Source organism: Cervus elaphus, chromosome 27 (genome assembly GCF_910594005.1).
Source record: "Cervus elaphus chromosome 27, mCerEla1.1, whole genome shotgun sequence".
Lineage (NCBI taxonomy): Eukaryota > Metazoa > Chordata > Mammalia > Artiodactyla > Cervidae > Cervus > Cervus elaphus.
Window position 1 is genome coordinate 35,654,078 of NC_057841.1, and position 21,380 is coordinate 35,675,457.

At 40.7% G+C, this 21,380-nt stretch overlaps 1 protein-coding gene across 2 annotated transcripts in view; it reads left to right on the forward strand.

Moving 5' to 3' along the window:
- The window catches only part of OSBPL1A (oxysterol binding protein like 1A), a 213,259-nt gene that overhangs the window by 24,011 nt on the left and 167,868 nt on the right, over positions 1–21,380 (forward strand). For both annotated transcript variants that reach the window (XM_043889695.1, XM_043889696.1), the window contains exon 6: positions 18,750–18,861. In XM_043889695.1, coding sequence (XP_043745630.1) covers positions 18,750–18,861 — 112 coding nt within the window. The remainder of the gene's footprint in view (positions 1–18,749; positions 18,862–21,380) is intronic.

Below are 21,380 nucleotides of genomic sequence, written 5' to 3' on the forward strand. Positions count from 1 at the left end.
GCTTGGATTTTCTGTGAGAGACGATCTTAAATTACCAAATCAATTTAATCATTTAATACAGATCTGTTCAGACTTTATGCTTCTTCCTGAGTTAGTTTTGGTTATTTTGTCTTTCTAGGTATTTTCCCTTTTTACCCAAGTTGTCTAATTTGTCTGTATAAAGTTATTAATAATAGTAATTTATAAATTTCCTTGTGATTTCTTCTTTGATCCACAGGTTAAATAGAAGTATATTGTTTGCCAAATATTTGGAGATTTCCTAAATTTCCATTGTTAATTTCTAATTTAACTTCTCTTATGATCAGATAACTTACTTTAAATTATTCTTTGAAGACTATTTTAAATACTTTTAAAATTTATTCGGAATTATTTTACAGTATAGCATTTGATCTATCCTGGAGAATGTTCCTTGAATGCTTGAAAAAATGTCTACTTTGAGGCAGAGGATTCTATAAATGCACATTAGGTTAAATTACTGGTAGGACTGTTGAAATCTCTTATCCTTAACTAATTTGTTTTATCAGATACTGAGAATGTGAGGTATTGGTGTCTGCAACTATAATTCTTGAATTGTGTATTTTTAATTTTGTCAGGTTTTGCTTCATGAATTTTGTGGCTCTATTAGATGGATATCCATTTACAGTGGGATTATGTGGGATATGTTATATGGGATATACATACCTTCATGATGTATTAAACTTTTTATCATTATTTGTGTCTTTCTTTGCCTTCAGTAATATTTCTTACCATAAAGTTACTTTTGTTTTATGTTACTGTAGCCACTCTAGTGCTCTTACAGTTACTAGTTATGTTTTTTCTCCCTTCTTTTACTTTCAACATCTTTGTATCTACCATGTCTGTTGTTGGCAGGATATAACTCAGTTTCGTGTTTTTATCTTCTGAAAATTTCTCCTTTTTGATGTAGTGTTTAGCCTGTTATTCAGTCGCTCAGTCCTGTCTAACTCTTTGAGACCCCCATGGACTGCAACTTGCTAGGCTTCGCTGTCCTTTACTATCTCCTGGAGCTTGCTCAAACTCATGTCCATTGAGTCAGTGATGCCATCGAACCATCTCATCCTCTGTTGCCCGCTTCTCTGCCTGCCCTTAATCTTTCCCAGCATCAGGGTCTTTTCCAGTGAGTCAGCTTTTTACATCAGATGGCCAAAAAGTATTGGAGCTTCAGCATCAGTCCTTCCAGTGAAGAATTCAGGGTTGAATTCTTTTAGGATTGACCGGTTTGATCTCCTTGCTGTTCAAGGGACTCTTAAAGAATTTTCTCCAACACTACAGTTTGAAAGCATCAGTTCTTTGGCACTCAGCCTTCTTTATGGTCTTCCTCTCACATCTGTACATGACTACTGGAAAAACCATAGCTTTGATGATATGGACCTTTGTTTAGTCTATTCACATTTAATCATTAATAACTTTGGACTTACATTTTCTATGTTGTATTCTTTTTCTATATGCCTCAAGTTTTTTGTTCCTTTGTTTCTCCTTTATTGCCTGCAATTGTTTTACACAAATATTCTTTAGTGTATCATTTTATCCCTCTGGATATTAAACTTGTTGGACATATAACAGCAGCTTTATACTTTCTATCTGCTAAATGCAACAGATGTAGATAACACCTCCCTTATGGCAGAAAGCAAAGAGGAACTAAAGAGCCTCTTGATGAAAGTGAAAGGGGAGAGAGAAAAAGTTGGCTTAAAATTCAGCATTTAAAAAAATGAAGATCATGGCATTGGGTCCTATCACTTCATGGCAAATAGATGAGGAAACAATGGAAATAGTGACAGACTTTATTTTCTTGGACTCCAAAATCACTGCAGATGGTGACTGCTGCTGCTCCTGCTAAGTCGCTTCAGTCGTGTCCGACTCTCTGTGACCCCATAGACGGCAGCCCACCAGGCTCCCCCGTCCCTGGGATTCTCCAGGCAAGAACACTGGAGTGGGTTGCCATTTCCTTCTACAATGCATGAAAGTGAAAAGTGAAAGTGAAGTCGCTCAGTCGTGTCCGATTCTTAGCGACCCCATGGACTGCAGCCTACCAGGCTCCTCCGTCCATGGGATTTAGCAGGCAAGAGTACTGGAGTGGGTTGCCGTTGCCTTCTCCGCAGATGGTGACTGCAGCCATGAAATTAAGATGCTTGCTTCTTGGAAGAAAAGCTATGACCAACCTAGACAGCATATTAAGAAGCAGAGACGTTACTTTGCCGGCAAGGGTCCATGTCTAGTCAAAGCTGTGGTTTTTCCAGTAGTCATATATGGATGTGAGAGTTGGACCATAAAGAAAGCTGAGCGCCAAAGAATTGCTGCTTTTGAACTGTGGTGCTGGAGAAGACTCTTGAGAGTCACTTGGAGACAAGGAGATCCAACCAGTCAATCCTAAAGGAAATCAGTCTTGAATATTCACTGGAAGGACTGAAGCCGAAGCTCCAATACTTTGGCCACCTGATTCGAAGAGCTGACTCATTTGAAAAGACCCTGATGCTGGGAATGATTGAAGGCGGGAGGAGAAGGGGACGACAGAGGATGAGATGGTTGGATGGCATCACCGACTCGATGGATGTACATTTGATCAGGCTCCAGGAGTTGGTGATGGACAGGGAAGCCTGGCGAGTTGCAGTCCATGGGAGTCTCAAAGAGTTGGACAGAACTGAGTGACTGAACTGAACTTAAATTCAACATATGGACCCACTGAAAGTCAGTTTCTACTGCTTTTTTTGAAGTATGGGTCATATTTCCATTTTTTGCATGTTTCACAACTTTTACCGAAAGCTGAACATTCTATATAATGTATTTTAGCAACTCTGAATTCTGATTTTTTTCCCCTTGAGGTTATTATATTTGAGGTTATTATATATATATATTTTTTTATAAACTTGCCTAGTCTTCATCTGTGAAATCTGGAATGTGTCTGGCCTGCTGATGTCTCTTTTCTCTTTTTAAACATACATATATATATAGAGAGAGAGAGAGTAGTTTTCTTTTTTTAATATTTATGTATTTATTTCCAGTACTCTTGCCTGGAAAATCCCACGGACGGAGGAGCCTGGTAGGCTGCAGTCCATGGGGTCGCTAAGGGTCAGACACGACTGAACGACTTCACTTTCACGCATTGGAGAAGGAAGTGGCAACCCACTCCAGTGTTCTTGCCTGGAGAATCCCAGGGACGGGGGAGCCTGGTGGGCTGCCGTCTCTGGGGTCGCACAGAGTCAGACACAACTGAAGCGACTTAACAGCAGCAGCAGCATGTATTTATTTGGCTGCATCAGGACTTAGTTGCAGCATACAGGATCGTTGATTGTGGCACAGGGATTCTCTAGTTGTGGATCATAGGTTCAGTAGTTGTGGCATGATTTTAGTTGCCCCACAGCATACGGGATCTTAGTTCCCCAACCAGGGGTCAAATCTACATCCCTTGCATCGCAAGCAGAATTCTTAACCACTGGACCACCAGGGAACGTCTCTGCTCATTTTTTAAAAACTGTCTTAACGTCTGAGTGTGGTTTCTGTTATGTACTGGATGTGTGTGTCCCCCTGAGATAGAAATCCCAGTGTGATGGTATTAGGAGACAAGGCCTTTGGGAGGTGATTAAGTCATGATGGTAGACCTTTTGTGAAGGAAATCAGTTCTCTTACAAGAGAGACCCCAGAGGGTTCTTGGGCCCCTTCTGCTGAGTCAGTACAAAGTGAGAAGAGGATGTCTGTGAACCAACAAATAGGCTTGCTCCAGCCTCCAGCTCTGTTTGTGCCTTCATCTTGGTCTTCCCAGCCTCTGAAACTGTGAGAAATAAATCATATTTAAGCCATCCAGTCTGTGGTGGCTTTGTTTTAACAGCCTCAATGGACTAAATTTCCTAGACTCCAACCCCCGCGTCTGCGTAGTGCTCAGCCAGTGTTCGGGTGGAGGTTTTACCCGAGTGCTCAGTCCTGTGAGGCTTCTACCCTCTGCTGATGGGGTCCGTGGGTGTTTGGAGAGCGCGGTCAGCTTTAAGCCTTAAGCCGTTCCTCACTTCTCCCTCTGCTGTTGCTTTGCACAGGGCCTTCTCCTGTGGCCCCCGCACTCTCAGCTAGGAGTGTGTGGGTGGCTTACCTCGTCCTTCGTTGGTTCTCTCACTTCCAGGCTCTTTTGCCGTTTGCCCTGGGTAGTAGGCATAGTACGGCCTTCCAGAGATGTGCTCATCCTAGTTCCTAAAGCCTGTGGGTGTGCTGGGTTACATGGCGATGGGAAGTCAAAGCTGCAGATGGAAGTGAGGTTGCTCATCAGCAGACCTTAAAATAGGAAAGTTGTTCTGGATTATCTGGTGGGCCCGGTAACCACAGAGGCCCTTAAAAGGGAGGGAGGCAGAAGGGTCAGAGGGAGAAGGAGAGGGGCTGAGGAGAGAATGGGCAGAGAGATACAGTGATTCTGGCTTGGAAGATGGAGGAAGGGGACCAAGGAACGTGGGCAACCTCTAGAAGCTAGAGAAGCAAGGCAGTGAGTTCTCCGCTAGAACCTCTGAAAGGACGGTAGCCTTGCTGATGCCTTGATTCTAGCTCGGGAAGGCCCATTTTGAACTTCTGAAATACCTGCTGGGTTTGTGGAAACAGACTCAAAAGGTGATATACTCTCATGGGAAAAGGAGCCTTGTGATGTGGGTTTTTCCATTTGTTTCCTACTGAATTTGCTACTTTGACTGACAAAACCTCTTGTCCTTTTGCTCCAAATCATTTCCCTCTGGCAGAGCTACTGATTTTCATGGCCAGTCCTGGCCTGGTCAGATTTCTTGGGAAATGGGAGTTGGGGCATGACCATAGCCTATGGCTAGGTTAAAGACTCCTGTTGTTCTTACCTGAAGTTGTAGTTCCTGTTGAGCGTGCCTCTCAATTTGTTTCTTTAATCCAGTGATCCCCAACCTTTTTGGAACCAGGGACCAGTTTCATGGATGACAGTTTTTCAAGGACCGGGGGCCGGTAGGGGTGATTTGATGATGATTTAAGTGCATTACATTTATTGTGCACTTATCACCCCCACCTCAGATCATCAGGCATTAGATCCCAGAGTTTGGGGGCCCCTGCTTTAGTCGATGCCTCGCCCCATGAAATGAGTAGTTTTCTAATTTTGTCCAATTTTGTCCCCATTTTTCAGGACGATAATTCACTGATCTCCATGCCACCATAGCCAAAATTTACTTCACCTCTTTTTCCTGGTACTTTTTTTTTTATTTCAATGATCTGGTAAATTAACTATGGCATAGAGTGCATTTCTTGTTTGTTCTGATTATTAACCATTGTCTAACATACTCCATAAAGGTAGTTTTGTAATCCCCATAATTGGAAGATTTATGTGCATATATCACAAGTTAAAAATTAGCTTATTATATGGTTTTATACTTTTCATTATTATGATTAGACTTAACTGATTTTCATATAAATTATTAATCAACCCAATAAGTGTGTGCTCAGCATGTTTGAATTAGTACATTCCACACTGTTTGGTCTATTTGTTCATATGTTGATATTTGTGGACCAGATATGGAGTCTTTAATTAAAAATACCCATTATACTGAAAAAAAATTAAGGTAGTGGGTTAATTGCTATGCTTGACTCTGAGGTCAGAGGAGGGGGGAGGTTAAAAAGTGAGCTGCAGATACTTTAATTTTCCTGACTCATATGTGAACTGCTTGTTGTTTTCCTTCATAGCCCTGCCCTTCTCATTCTTCTCTGCGCACCTAGGAGAGTTCTTGGCCGTCTATTTCTACATGACCCATGTCTACCTGTTCTTGAAAGTGTAGCTCAAATGTTGTTTCCTTAAATTCTTTCCTGACTTCCTGCAATGAGAAGGAAGCTGTTATTTTCCAGATTTCCTGAGAATATGATAGAACTGTCATTCATCTTTTACATGGTATCTTAGTTGCTGTGTCTTAATTCTACCACTAGATTGTATTAATCGTGCTCCCAAGGAATTTATATATTTCACTTATCTTGTATCCTCCACAAGCACCAGTCTTACTGCATAATTACCATCTGTGTAATTACCTAGATCCAATCAGTTCATTGATCTGTGCTGGCTTCTTTGCATATTTGACTATTTCCTTGAACTTGGAACATAAGACCATGCTAAATTAGGCCTTAGTTTGATTTGAACATTAGCATACACATGATGTTATCACTTGTGTTAGAAAATAAGATTAAGCTGAAGCTAAATGGTTGTGCCACGGATGAAACATTAAAAATTTATGTGCTCAATATCTAAGCATGATTAAATTTTGAAAAAGTTTAATTTCTAATTGTACTCATGAAAGGAATCAAATTATCCTCTTCTGCTGTGATCTTTTACCACGAAGATAGTTTAAAATATGATTGGGTGGTGATTTAATAAATAGAATGAGGAGTTGAAAAGGGATGTGGTTTGTTACAAAGCACTTTAAATTCTTATCCTTTCAAATATATAAAATGCAGCTTCCAAAATTTTATAAGGAACCTGGTAGGCTTTTCTTGGTCCATTAGCGACCTCTACTGTTCTTTAATAAAAATTAATATTTCAGGATTTTAAGATGTTGTATTTAGCATTTGTTCCTTTATTTTTCAAATACAGTTCTGTTTCTGGGGTTTTTACATCTTCTATAATCAGCTGAATATAGGAATACAGTTAATAATTGGATTGTGGTATGGACTTTTTTTCCACTTACTATCTTCTACTGGAGCTGAGTCTGCGTCAAAATCAAGGCTTCCTGTGTTCTGTCTCAGGTATTTTGTGTCTCTCACCTGGAATCTAGAGGATACAGGTAATCCTGGCATCTACATAAGCTTATCTGTCTTGTTCCCTAGGATATGCTTTCTCATGCTTATATATTGAGTGTCTTCTGTGAGTCGAGCACTGTCCAGACAACTTGACGTGTATTGTTGTATTTACCAGAACATGACATCCCTAAAATAGAGGTATAAACATTGCTATTTCTTGTAGGTTGAGCTTCTGAGAAGGGAGATGGAGGTTAGTGTGCAACAGGCTTATCGGAGTGCAAAGGGTCACACCAGTGGAAGGAGGGGTGAGCAGAGACTGGGGTCAAGCTGATGCTCCCACGAGGGCTGCCTCCGCTGACCATGGGGAGCTCCTGTTGCTGTAATCAGCTTTGGGGCCTCAACTGAATCTTCTTCTCCCTCTTGGACTATCTGCTCTAGAATCCCCCTCCCCTCGGCTAGCAGATCTGGTTTTTGGGGCTTACCTGGTGGTGGGGCTCAGGCCCCCAAGCCTGGAGGTCCCAGTCCTTGGATACCATGCCTTCTTAGACTGGGGTTGTTACACTTGTCCATTTACTGTCAAAGTTGGACAAGGAAACACCAGGAGACACTTCAGTGTATCGTCTGCACATGAAATGTGGTCCTGTGTTTCTGTTGTGTATAGTCCTCCTTTCTTCTGATGTTCAAGTTAATTACCTCTGCTAAGGTGGTGACTCTTCTTGCCTCCTGGTCCTTTGACACAGGAGCCGAATGTTCAGGTCTCCTCTCTCATCTGGCACAGGAATCAGAGCGTTGCTGCTCGGATGTGGAATATGCTGTCCCCGAACCCGAAGAACAGCCAGGCGTTGTGCTTCCCCCTTTGTTTCAGGAAGTGCGAGATGGAAGTGCAAGTTCATCACTTTGGGGGCAGTGTCCTGACATCACCCATACCATTGAACCCCTGAGAATTTACTGACACAAAAAAAGCCCCTGAAACATAAGAATGCCCACCCTTTGTAGCACATGTATCTTATTAGGGCCTTCAGCATTCTCCTTCTGGCTCATCTGGTTTTATTACCAGGACATCATTGGTGAAGTGGACCAGGGTGATTTCTGCAGGATGCCTAGATGGTTCTGAGGCAGAATTATCAGTGTGAATGTGTACTGTTGTCTGTGTGAATACACTGTCTTCTGTCTTTTTTTCTTAATGAGGCTAGATAGGAATATGTTTGCCAGATCAGTTGCTGTGTACTGTGTACTTAGGTGCTGTTAACCAGCTCCAGCAAAGATGCAGCCTCTGGCAGAGTGGCTAGAATTGGGGCTGTCTGGTTGAGTTTGTGGGAGTCCCCTGCCATCCTCCGCTTTCCTTCTGGTTTCGCAGTGACAGAGTGGTGAGTGAAATGGAAGCGTGTAGGGACCATCAGCCCTGCATACTCGGGTTTTTAAGGGTGGCACTAATTTCTGTCATCCTCCCTGAGTGAGATATTGGTTTTTGTTAATCCTGGCCGGGATATGGGGTAGGGCAGACTTAGAGCCTTCCATGTGGCTTTTTTACACTGTAGACCAAGGAAGGGATATGAGCGTTTGCCAACAACTTAACATGTCTGCTCCAGTTACACATTTAGGGACTAGGAGAGTATCCTCTGGATGTGTTTGTGAACTCAGTGCATGCACTCTGATGCAGACCTGGCCCAGGTGTCTTTTACTATCTCATTCCTCTGTGTGCCTTCTGTCTAACAGAGGGACCAGATAATGCTGAGTCTCTTGCATCTTATACTTAGTAACTTGTGAAATGTTTGGGTTTTCCCATTTCCCTGGTGTACAGTTACTTGAGTAAATGGTCATTGGTCCCTTTGGGGATGGTCTGAGAGATTCATGACTGAATATTTGCTTTGGGGCTGCAGAATCCTCCCTTCCAGGGTCTGGCCTCTCCTTCAATAACATAGTTCTAAGTCTGAAATTGAATCAGGTCCAGAGACTGGACATGGTATCATGACTTTTATTGGAGCATCTGTCTTTGGCTTCTGACCATTGTTGATTTCTTTTGATGGTACAAGTTGAGGTGTATCTGGAAGTTTCCTAGCAGCATGAACAAAGCAGTGGCCCCCATTATAGGAGTCAAAATGCCAGAAATGCCATGGCAGATAATTGAAGGAGGTTTTAAATAAGCAGGCATGCTGAGTTGAATATGGATCATACCATATAGTTTTGTGCCCTGGGAGGGCCTGGAAATACGTCATCTACCAAAACACTGAGAAATCATGGGCAGAAAAGGCGCCAGCACCACTGAGAAACTGTTTCTATGTCCTCCGAGATCCAAGAACTGCCTGTAGGAAATTGCGTTGCAAGGAACTTCCCTGGTGATCCAGTGGTTAAGATTCCGTGCTTCCACTGCACGGGGCGTGGGTTCCATCCCTGGTTGGGGAACTGCTAAAATCCTGCATGCCACCAAGAAAAAGGAAATGGCTGTGCAGATCTGCTTCACTGGTAGCAGTGGGGATAGGCCCCCAAAACAGTAGAGGCTTGGAGGTGGCACGTAAACATCAGAAATCAGGTGGCTGTAGTTACGGTAATGAATGAGTGAGTTCAGAGGGTTGAGAGGGCTGACCTGCAGAGAGTTATGGAAATAGTTAACAGGATATAGCATTTCAGAAGGCAAATTGCCCTGGAGTTACCAGAGCAAATGGTAGCAGATACTGCTTTCGTCATCTTTTTCTCCTTTTTATTCTTTTTTGCTAGATTCAGAAAGTACTACTTGATGCAAATTCTTCAGTAACTTACTATACATTTGTTAAATGGATACTGGCCACAGACACGGGTGCTCCGTTCTCTGTTTTCTCTCTTTTCCCCTTTTTCTACCTCTTCCTCCCTCCATGCCATTTTTTTTCTCTTAGTGTTTGACTAATTTCTGTTGATCTGTCTTCAGATTTACTGACTGTTTTCTCAGCTGTGCTCTGATGTCTACTGAGGTCATAAAGGCATTCTTTATCTTATTTCTAGCATTTTCCTTTGACTCTTAAAAATTTTTTTTTTTTAATTTAATTACTTGGCTGTACTGGGTCTTAGTTGCAGCATGTGAACTCTGAGTTGTGGTGTGTGGGATCTAGTTCCCTGATTAGGGATTGAACCCTATCTCCCTGTGTTGGAAGGAAGTCTTAACCGCTGGACCCCCAGGGAAGTCTCAGTGATTCGCTATTTTTAAGGTTTTGTCCCGTATTTTCCAGAGCTGTGCTCTCACAAAGCTGATCACCCCTCTGGGAAAAGGCTCTACGAAGTCCGTTTCTCTTGCTGCATCCTTGGCTGCTCTTCTGGTTCCTACCTGTTTGTGTTTGCTCATTTTCCTTACTTTTCATTTTAGGTGTTCCTCTGATTTTTTAAAATCACTCTTCTCTTTCCTCTTGAAACCGTCCCCCTAAGAAACCCATCTGCCCTTAAGGCTTCATTATTTCTCCTGGGGGATTATTTGGAAATCTATCTTGACCTCATACTTCTTTCCAGACATCCAGGTCTTCTGTCTTCGCTGTGTGTTTGGGCTCCTCACTGCTCAGGGATCTGGAATTTCACGTTTCTAACATGGGATGTCTCTTCCTTCACACAAGTTCTTTATGCAGTATTTGTGTTGGTCATTGAAGTATGTGTCACTTTAAATTCTCTTTTTTTTAACTGACGCTTGAGAACATGCTCACTGCTTTTTACCTGGACTGCCGTCTCCCAGTGCCTTTTCTTTTTTTTCCCCAACCTCATAATTCCACCCTGTCCAGCAATGCCCCAGTCAGTATCCTAATCTCAGCTCTGATTTTCGTCAGCACTTTCTCTTTCTTGGATCCCTTCAGTATTCATTATCCAAATATGTTTTCCCTGACGTGTGGAGGGCCTTGTACAGTGTAAGAGTTTAAGTATGTTAACTGAATAATTAAAGAGTGTGGAGAGTTGGCAGACCATGCAGAAGAGAACCACATATTCAGTTGACACAAGGAAAACTTGTTAGGGAACAGTGGTTGGAGCTGGAATTTTGTGAAAAAGCATCAGGGACTGCTCAGGACTATATTAGGAATTCTAGATCCTGAGGGATGAAGAAGATGTCAGCTAATCTTTTGCTATCTGTACAAAATGTTAGGTCCAGTCCAGGAGATGAAAGAGATGTGGATTCAATTCCTGGGTAGGGAAGATCCCTTGGAGGAGGAAACGGCAACCCACTCGAGTATTCTTGGTGGAAAATCCCGTGGACAGAGGGGCCTGGCGGGCTGCAGTCCATGGGGTCGTGGGGAGTCGGACACAGCTGAGCACACAGTGTTAGAGGGCAGGATGGTCTTTAGTTTTGGCATAGAGGAGCAGTTTGCCTTAAAAACTTCTTTTCCTTAAATATAAGAATACTACAGCAGACCCTTGAAGAAAATTAAAACTTCCTCTACCCACTGAGATACTAAAAATCACTGGGGACCTCTCTGTTTGGGGGGTTTCATTCCCATCCCTGCAGCAGAATCCAACCACTGGTCTCTTCAGCTGCCTTCTTTTTTCTAATTGTGATTTAAATAAAACCTCTTCTGATGACTTCTGCCTGAGCACTTGAGTTCCTTACCTGGAGGGCTTCCTAACCTAGACATTTCTGGGCCTTATCCCTGGCATTTCTGACTCGGTGGGTCCGAGAGGGGCTTAAGAACCTGCGCTTCTGCCCGTTTCATGGTTCGTGCAGCTACCGCAGGTCTGGGGACCACACTCAGGAAGGTTTGCTGTCTTTTTCACAGGGCGGTCAGGTGTTCTTTGTAACTTGCAGTCTGATGTCATTCCTCTGAACCCATTCAAAGGTGTCACTTCCCTTCCCAAACCCCTTAGACTGCATGGAGCAGCTCCGACCCTCTGCATTGTCTTGATTCCCCGCCCCGCCGCCCCCCCCCCCCCCCCCCCCCCCCCCCCCCCGTAGCCTACTTTCACATAATTGAAGCATATTCTGTTTTCTTAAAGGTACCTGTCTATCTTTGTGCATACCATTTCTTCTGCCCATTTTCTATAGTCCACTCCTTTGGGGATTTATATCAGTCTGGCTCCACATTGATTCTTTTTAAAAAGAAAATGTTTTTAAATTAAGTAGTTAATTTGGCTGTGCTGGGTCTTAGTTGTGGAATGCGGGATCTTTGTCACAGTGTGTGATACTTAGTTGTAACATGTGGGATCTTGTTTCCTGACCAGTGACTAAACCTGGATCCCCTGCTTTGCGAGTGTAGCGTCTTAGCTGCTGGACCACCAGGGAAGTAGTTTTTTTTTTTCCACTTCATTTTTTTAATTGAAGAATAATTACTTTGCACATTTTTGTGGTTTTCTGTTATACATCAACAAGAATCAGCCATAGGTACACCCATGTACACTCCCTCCCAAAACTCCCTCCCTGTCACCCCTCTGGATTGTCACAGGCCCCTGTTTGAGTTCCCTGAGGCATACAGCTAATTCCCATGGGCTCTCTATTTGACATATGGTATTGTAAGTTTCCATGTTACTCTCTCCATTCATCTCACCCTCTCCTTCCTCCCCGCTCTTACCCGCCACCATCCCCGGTGTCATCCATAGGTCTGTTCTCTATGTCTGTTTCTCCAGACCAAAGTTTTACTTTTGTTTCATGTTTGAAAGAGTGATTAACAAAAGAAACCACTCATTACACACAAACAATTTCAGTATTTAATAGAGGATTATATAACTTAATTTCAATATATAGTCATTAAAAGAAAAGAGAAATAGAAACAATAGAGTAAAATAACAGCACATGCATCACCAAATTGGGCTGACCCACATCCAGGCTTGAACCGCGTGCTAGGGAGTCCTGAGAAACAGCAATCTGGAGTCCTAATTGGGAAAAGGTCTTGAGCAGTGTTTCTACTTCACAGGTGAGACTTCAAATTGCAGTTTCCGGGGTTCCCACTTATAATCCCAGGCCACAAATTGATATTATCATCAATTTGCATGCAAAAATGCAGCTATGGTTTTACTGTAACCTTTTTACAATGCTGTTTGTTTTGTCTTGTGAGTTAAGATGATGCTGTTAAAGTGTTGCAATCAATACAGCCAGCAAATTTGGAAAGCTCATCAGTAGACACAGGACTGGAAAAGGTCAGCTTTCATTCCAATCCCAAAGAAAGGCAATGCCAAGGAATGTTCAGACTACTGCACAGTTCCACTCATCTCACATGCTAGCAAAGTAATGCTTAAAATTCTCCAAGCCAGGCTTCAACAGTACATGAACTGTGAACTTGCAGATGTTCAAGCTGGATTTAGAAAAGGCAGAGGAACCAGAAATCAAATTGGCAACATCTGTTGGATCATCGAAAAAGCAAGGGAGTTCCAGGAGAAATCTACTTCTGCTTTATTGACTATGCCAAAGCCTTTGTGTGGATCACAACAAAATGTGGAAAATTCTTCAAGAGATGGGAATACCAGACCACCTGACCTGCCTCCTGAGAAATCTGTATGCAGGTCAAGAAGCAACAGTTAGAACTGGACATGGAACAACAGACTGGTTCCAAATAGGAAAAGGAGTACGTCAAGGCTGTATATTGTCACCATGCTTATTTAACTTATATGCAGAGTACATCATGAGAAATGCTGGGCTGGAGGAAACACAAGCTGGAATCAAGATTGCTGGGAGAAATATCAATAACCTCAGATATGCAGATGACACCACCCTTATGGCAGAAAGTGAAGAAGAACTAAAAAGCCTCTTGATGAAAGTGAAAGAGGAGAGTAAAAAGTTGATTTAAAGTTCAGCATTCAAAAAACTAAGATCATGGCATCCAGTCCCATCAGTTCATGGCAAATAGATGGGGAAACAACGGAAACGGTGACAGACTTTAATTTTTGGGGTTCAAAAATCACTGTAGATGGTGACTGCAGCCATGAAATTAAAAGATGCTTGCTCCTTGGAAGAAAAGCTAGGACCAACCTAGACAGCATGTTAAAAAGCAGAGATGTTACTTTGCTGACAAAGGTCCGTCTAATCAAGGCTATCGTTTTTCCAGTGGTCATGTTTGGATGTGAGAGTTGGACTGTGAAGAAAGCTGAGTGCCGAAGAATTGATGCTTTTGAACTGTGGTGTTGGAGAAGACTCTTGAGAGTCCCTTGGACTGCAAGGAGATCCAACCAGTCCATCCTAAAGGAGATCAGTCCTGGGTGTTCATTGGAAGGACTGATGCTGAAGCTGAAACTTTAGTATTTTGGCCACTGATGCAAAGAACCAGCTCATTGGAAAAGACCGTGGTGCTGGGAAAGATTGACGACAGGAGAAGGGGATGACGGAGGATGAGATGGTTGGATGGCATCACCGACTCAATGGACATGAGTTTGAGCAAGCTCCGGAAGTTGGTGATGGACAGGGAAGCCTAGTGTGCTGCAGTCCGTGGGGTCGCAAAGAGTCAGACGTGACTGAGCAACTGAACTGTGAGTCACAGGATATCATTAAACCCCTGTTGGCATGCCTCCAGGGACTCAAGAGTTCCAAGACCCACTACCTTTCTTATTTAAAGTGCAGCCCTGGGACTTCCCTGGTGGTCCAGTGGCTAAGGCTCCATGCTTCCAATGCAGGAGGTCTGGGTTTGATCCCTGGTTAGGGAACTCAATCCCACGTGCTGCAACTAAGACCTGGTGCAGTCAAATAAATAAATTAAAATTAAAAAAAAATCACTGCTTGACTAACTGTGCTTTTGGGAGGTACAGAACATGGGCACTGCTCAGGCCGGTCAGAAGCAAGGTCAGAGGTCTGCTCTCCTGCTTCTGAAGCCTGAACAACACTTCCTTCATTTAAACAGGAAGTCTACCACATTAGTTCTTACACTTTCTTGAAAATCAGGACAATTAATTACTAGAATACTGGTGCAGTTTCAGAGATTATATAAAACAATTAGATGAGGTGTGTTGAGAAATAACATTCAATAACTTCAATGTGCCATGTGGTACCTGGCTTGAATAATCTCTGCTCTCTTTCTATAGGTACTTGATTGTGATCTATTTCATGTATTTTACAGGTCACCCATATACAATTCAGTGATTCAGGTATGTTGACAGACATGTGCAACCATCAACACATGTCGATTTTAGAACACTTGGATTACCCCAAAAAGAAATCTTGTACTTATGAGCTGTAATTCCCTGTTACCACTTCTCCCCAGGCTCTGGCAACCGCTAATCTACTGTCTCTATAGATTTACACATTCTAGACATTTCACATTAATGGAAGCATATAATACATGGCTTTCTGTGACTGGCTTCTTTTATTCAGCATAATGTTTTCAAGGCTCATTCATGATTATAATGTATATCAGTACTTCATTTTTTATTGCCACATAATATTCCATTCTAAGGGTTCCCCTGGTAGCTCAGCTGGTAAAGAATCTGCCTGCAATGCAGGAGACCCTGGTTTGATTCCTGGATCGGGAAGGCCCCCTGGAGAAGGGATAGGCTATCCACTCCAGTATTCTTGGTGGCTCAGATGGTAAAGAATCTGCCTGCAATGTGGAAGACCTGTGTTCGATCCCTGAGTTGGGAACATCCCCTGGAGGAGGGCATGGCAACCCACTCCAGTATTCTTGCCTGGAGAATCTCCATGGACAGAGGAGCCTGGCGGGCTATAGTCCAGGGTTTGCAGAGAGTCGGACATGACTGAGCGACTAAGCACAGCTTTCCATTGTATGGACATAACATTTTATTTACCCAACCATCAGCTGATGGACGTTTGGGTTGTCCAATTTTGGATATTATGAATATTCTTTGAACATTCATGTGCAAGATTTTTGTCATGGACATATATTTTCATTTATGTGTGTATCTAGGAGTAGAATTGCCATACCACATGGTATTTCTATGTTGAATATTTGGCAGAACTGCGAAACTGATTTCCAAAGCAGCTATGCTGTTTTACATTCCCACTGGCCTCGTGTGAAGGTTTCAATTTCTCTACATCCTCATCGCACTTGTTGTTGTCTGTCTTAATTTTAGGCATCCTAAGGGTCGTGAAATGGTATCTCATTTGGTTTTGATTTGCATTTCCATAATGATTTATTGAGCATCTGTTCGTATACTTATTGGCCATTTTTGTTTGGAGAAATATCTGTTGAATCCATTGCCCATATATTTATTTATTTCTTTAATTTTAAAGACAGATTTGTAGAGTAGTTTCAGGCTCACAGCAAGATTGAGAGGAAGATACAGATTTCTCATGTATATTGTGGTTACACACATGCATCCCATTATCAACATTCCTCACCAATGTGGTCCTTTTACTTTTTTCCCTTAAAGCAAGTTATGACCCTACACTAACTGCAACCACGCAAAGTCTGTACTTTACTTTAGGGTTCACTCTCGCTGTATGTGCAACGAGAAAAATGTAATGAAATGTGTCTATCATTACAGTGTTTTCACTGCCCTAAAAATCCTCTATGCTCCCCTAGTGGCAACCACTGATCTTTCTGTTGTCTCCATAGTTCTGTCTTTTCCCGAATGTCATGTAGTTGGAATCATACAGTATTGTGACCTTTTCAGATTCTTGGCTTGTTTTTAAAATTGATAGTTTGGTTGGTTGGTGTTGAGTTTTAGGAGTTATTTACATACTCTAGATATAAATCCTAGATCAGATACATGATTTTCAAATATTTCCTCCCACTCTGGATTGCCTTTTCACACTCTTGATAGTGCTATTTGTTGTAGAAATTGTTTAATTTTGATTTAGTCCAGTTTATTTCCTTTTTTTTAACCTATGTTTTTGGCGTTGTATCCAAAAAATCATTTCTAAATCTAATGTCATGTAGCTTACTCTTATGGTTTCTTCTAAGAGTTTTTAAGTTTTCCACTAAGTCTTTCATCCATTTTCTGTTAATTTTTGTATGTGGTGTAAAGTATGCGGGTCCAGTTTTATTTTTTCACATCTGAGTATCCAGTTTTTCCCAGCACCATTTGTTGAAGAGACTGTCCTTTTCCCTTTGAATGGTTTTGGCACCCTTGTCAGAAATCGTTTGAACACGTATGTGAGTTTATTTCTGGGCACTCTGTGCTCTTCCATTGGTCTATATGTCTGTCTGTATGCCATTATAGCACTGTCTTGATTACTTTGATCAGTTTGGAGGTAAGTTTTGAAATCTGGAAGTGTGAGATCTCCAACTTTGTTCTTTTTCAGTATTGTTCTGGTGATTTGGAGTCTCTTGAGAGTCCATGTGAATTTTAGGGTGGGATTTTCTGTTTCTGGACCAAAAAAATTGGGATTTGATAGGGATTGCGTTGAATCTGTGGATTGCTTTAGGTAGTGTCTGAACACTACCCAAAAATCTCAACAGTATTGTCTTCCCATTCATGATTCCTAGATGTCTTCTCACTTAGTTATGTCTTTCTTTAAGTTCTTTCAGCTATATTTAGTAGTTTTAGTGTACAGATCTTTCATCTCCATGCTTAAGTTTACGTCAAAGCATTTTATTCTTTTTGATGCCATTGTAAATGGAATCATTTTTCTTAATTTCCTTTTCTGATTGTTCATTTTATCTTTGCCCATTTTTTAATTGGATTATCTTTTGATTGTTGAGTTGTAAAAAGTTCTTTATATATTCTGCATGTGGTTTCCTTTTCAGATGTGATTTATAAATATTTTCTATCATTCCATGTTCTACTTTCTTTACTAATACGAACTCTTTGCATGAAGCATGAAAACACTTCTCCCAAAATCTTTCCTTTAAAAAGATAGGAAATGCTAAGATATTTTATAAGAATTTACTAACATATTAGACTTCTTAGCAATTTTTCTATTTGTAAAATGTGGTAGTAGATTTTATAGAATAACATTTAGTGAAAAGTATGTTCATGAACACTGTAATAGCCTAGAAAATGATATATTAGGCAAGTGGGGTATAACTTAATTATGTCACACAAATAAAATTGTATTTTTTTGAAAAATCTCAAACTTATGCATGGGAAAAATGATTAGAAAGAAACCTGCCAAAATGTTTATGGTGGTCATGGAGTGACCAGGATAATGAGTATTTTGTTTTCTTCTTCCTGTCTGCATTTGGATGTATATTTAAGGGTTTTTTTTTTTTTTTTTAACTACAAAAAATTCTTTTTAAAGAATGGTGAAAATTGTGTGGCCCAGTGGAAAAATGAAACTCATAGGAAAATATAACATTTAATGACACAGAATATCATTTCCTACGGGTATCAGTGTACTGTCAACCTCGAGGTTAGGGTAGCACTGTGTTTCATCCTGTCTTCTTGTAGAACTAAAAAGCAAGTGTTAGCACATCCCCTGCCTGAGTGCTACACACCCTAGTGAAGTTAAACGTCAAATCTCTAATAGTTTCCTGTAACTCTCTCGCACTCTCATCCACCTGTCCTGTCTTAAGTTATATAACCAAACCAGTGATACTGGGCTGATTAGTTTGAAATTCCTAAGAGAGCTGTTAGCCACTTAGAGTAAATATGAAGGATGTAGTTTCTATTCCATCTGTTTATACTCTGTTGAAAATTGACTTTAGGAGGTCATTTGCTTCATTATAACCCATTCCTTTGTTAGTGTTGTATCCCATCAGTCTATATCACTTCAGAAAATTGTGTCTTGTTTCTTATAAACATTAAAATTAACTTTTAAAAGATCTAAGTCTGCTGAAGAATTTTTTTCAACAGGTCTTGGAATAATATTAAATGAATGTATTGTCTGCTCTAATTATCTAATTTAAATTACTACTTTAAGTAATAGCTTTGTTAACTCATATTTAGCGTGACCACATGAATCAATTTGGTAAAACAACCAGATAATTTACTTTAAAAATCAATTACAGAAGTTGTCTCTGTTAATTGGAGATTGGCAACTGTGTAGGCAGTCATCAGTTATCACAATTAGTTGAACTGTAGAATATTCTGTTTATGATGCTTACTTAGTATGCGTTTAAACAGAGCTGAAAGACGTTAAAGATTCCTACAGTCATTGTTTCTATTGTAAACATTCAGTAGTAATTAGAATTTTGAAAAAGGGCTATAATACAGTTTTAGTTTAATAATGGCTAAAAATAATTTCTCTGCTGTTTCAGGAGTTGGTAATGCTTCTTTTAGAGTACAATGCTGATACTACTACTGTTAATGGGAATGGCCAGACAGCAAAGGAGGTCACTCATGACAAAGAAATCAGAAACATGCTTGAAGGTAAAATATTACGGATCTTACTCTAAACAGCACTTAACTTCATTATAGCCACGGCCCAGGATATAAGTAGAAAATGGTTTCTGAGATGCCAAAAGAGATGACTGAGCCTGTGCTCTAAAGATAGTGTGATTTGAGACTCATCGATTGGATGTTAAACTGTCTGAGAGCTTCCTCAGGGCTTTTGAATTCTTACTTTATATAACATTATGGCAAGTTTTAAAAATTCAGTCTCCAGCATAATTAAAAGTAAAAATTAGAGACATGAGAGGGTACAGCTGAAAGGCTGCAGAAGTGTGATAATGAAGAAATACAGGAGCCCAGAGCAGGAAAACTGGATGTGTGTGGCTCCTGGGAGTCACGTGATTCTGGCAGAGAGAGCTCTGGCCGCTCTGTTATCCTGAGGGCATCTTTGTAGCACAACGGCCACAGTAACGTCTTCATGGATCAGCTTCATTGCTGGATGAGCTTCAAAGATTCAATTACATTTAAGAAGACATAGGAGGGATTTCTCTAAAAATAGTTTAAGACAAAAACATTTCAGTGCTTACATCAGGAAGCTTCATTTGTTAGGATTGTTACCCAAATATCCAGGGCTTTGGCTGCAATTATTTTTGGGTAGTATTTCTGTAGGAGAGAAGGGAAGATTTCTTGTTTACTCCCTTATGAATAAAGGTATTGAATTTTAAGTTGCAGTTTCACACACATCCTGTGTTTCTTTCCTTTGCAGTTCAGAGGAGGGCACGATAATGTTTTATTTGAAGGGCATTTACTTATTTATTATAGTATTTTTATCTATGTACAAAGCACGGTCTTGCTTCTTATTACTTCCCAGTTGGCCTTGAAACCTAAAATTTCCCTTGTTCCTCTAATTATGTCTGCTTGTCAGACACTTTTTAGATCAGTATTTCTACTTGCTCTTGATTTTAAAATGAACCCTTTCATTTTTAATAAAGAAATCAACACATAACATCTTCTATAAGGCTCGGTATTATGTGATTTTGACGGAGATTGAACATGCTAGATGTGATCCCTGCCATTTAGTAAATCATGATCTGATTGGGAGGATGAGGTACTGTCTTTGTTTATAATAAGTGTTTGTAATGACTGTCCTGTCGTTTTGTTTGTAATAAGATGAGAACCCAGAACTGATGGTCTCCTGATGGACTGGGATACTGGGTTTGTGTGACAAGTTGACATTTAATGGGGCTCGTTGTAAAGACATGCTCTAAGCACCCGACCTCATACCCTCACAACCCAGCTGTGTTAAGGGCAAGAGTTTGGTTGACCTGATGGGCTCTATGATTTATCAGCTACAGTATGATCCTGGCTGGGGAAGTGGAAGTAGAAATTGAGAGATTTTGCTCTGATTCCTTTAGCCAGGTGTGATATCGTTTGTGGAGAGCATGGTAATTGGGTCAGACTACAGGGAGTGCATCCACAACCCACCAAGACCACAGGTAGACCAGAAACACTATCATAGGGTAATGCATGTAGAGACAAGAAATGTTTCACCCCAGAAGGACAGACTTCAGTAGACACAACAATCATACTCAAGTACCCCAAGAGCTGTTATATTGGAAGACGGATATTCTTATTTGAGGCCAACCAGAGCCAGTTGATGGTCTAGTTAATGGAGTGCCAGGGAGTTTATGTTTGGGTCCAGTCTATTGTAACAGTGGCCTGGGTTGCCTTAAAAGAGGTAGTGAGCTTCCCAAACACTTCTAATCCTAGGAGAGGATAGATTACAACTTCCCAGGCACTAGAGAGGACTCTAGTATCCTCTTCATATCATTTGACTTTTTTTATTTTGAGAAATATCTAACCTTCAAGGAAGGTTTCAAGTGTACAACAAATACTTGTACATCTACTCTTAGTCACCAGTTATTAACATTTTGCTACATCTGGTTTATATTATTTAATGTTACTTATTTACTTTTAATTTTTTTCCTACACTGTGAGGGGGTAATTTACAGACATGATACTTTAGCCCTAAATACTTCAGTATGTATCTCTTAAGAACAAGGATATTTCCTTATATAATGATCAACTTCATGAGATGTAACATCAATATCATAATATTACTGTTGTAGAGTGCCCTTCAAATTTGGGCTTTTCTCTTTTCATATAATTAGATTTAAGCTATCTGTTTTTGGCATGGGTTGTAGTTGGAATAGAATGAGGTGGTATGCTTTATATCAATGCATCGTTTTAGGTACATGATGTCATTTTGTTCCACTGTTGGTGAAATTATCTCTGATCACTAGTGGTCCACTGTAAAGGTACTTAGTACATAGTCCCACTTTTGTAATTAGTAAATAATCCTTGGGAAGAAAAATTGAGACCATGGTAAGTATCCTGATTACCGACAAACTTCAAATCAGTGATTTTAGTATTCATTGATAATTCTTGCCCGAATCACTCATTACTACAGAAATTGCAAAATGGTGATTTTCTGTTGCTAATGAAGTATATTTGCTAGTTTCTCACCTGCATTTCAGGTGTACTACTATTTAACCTAC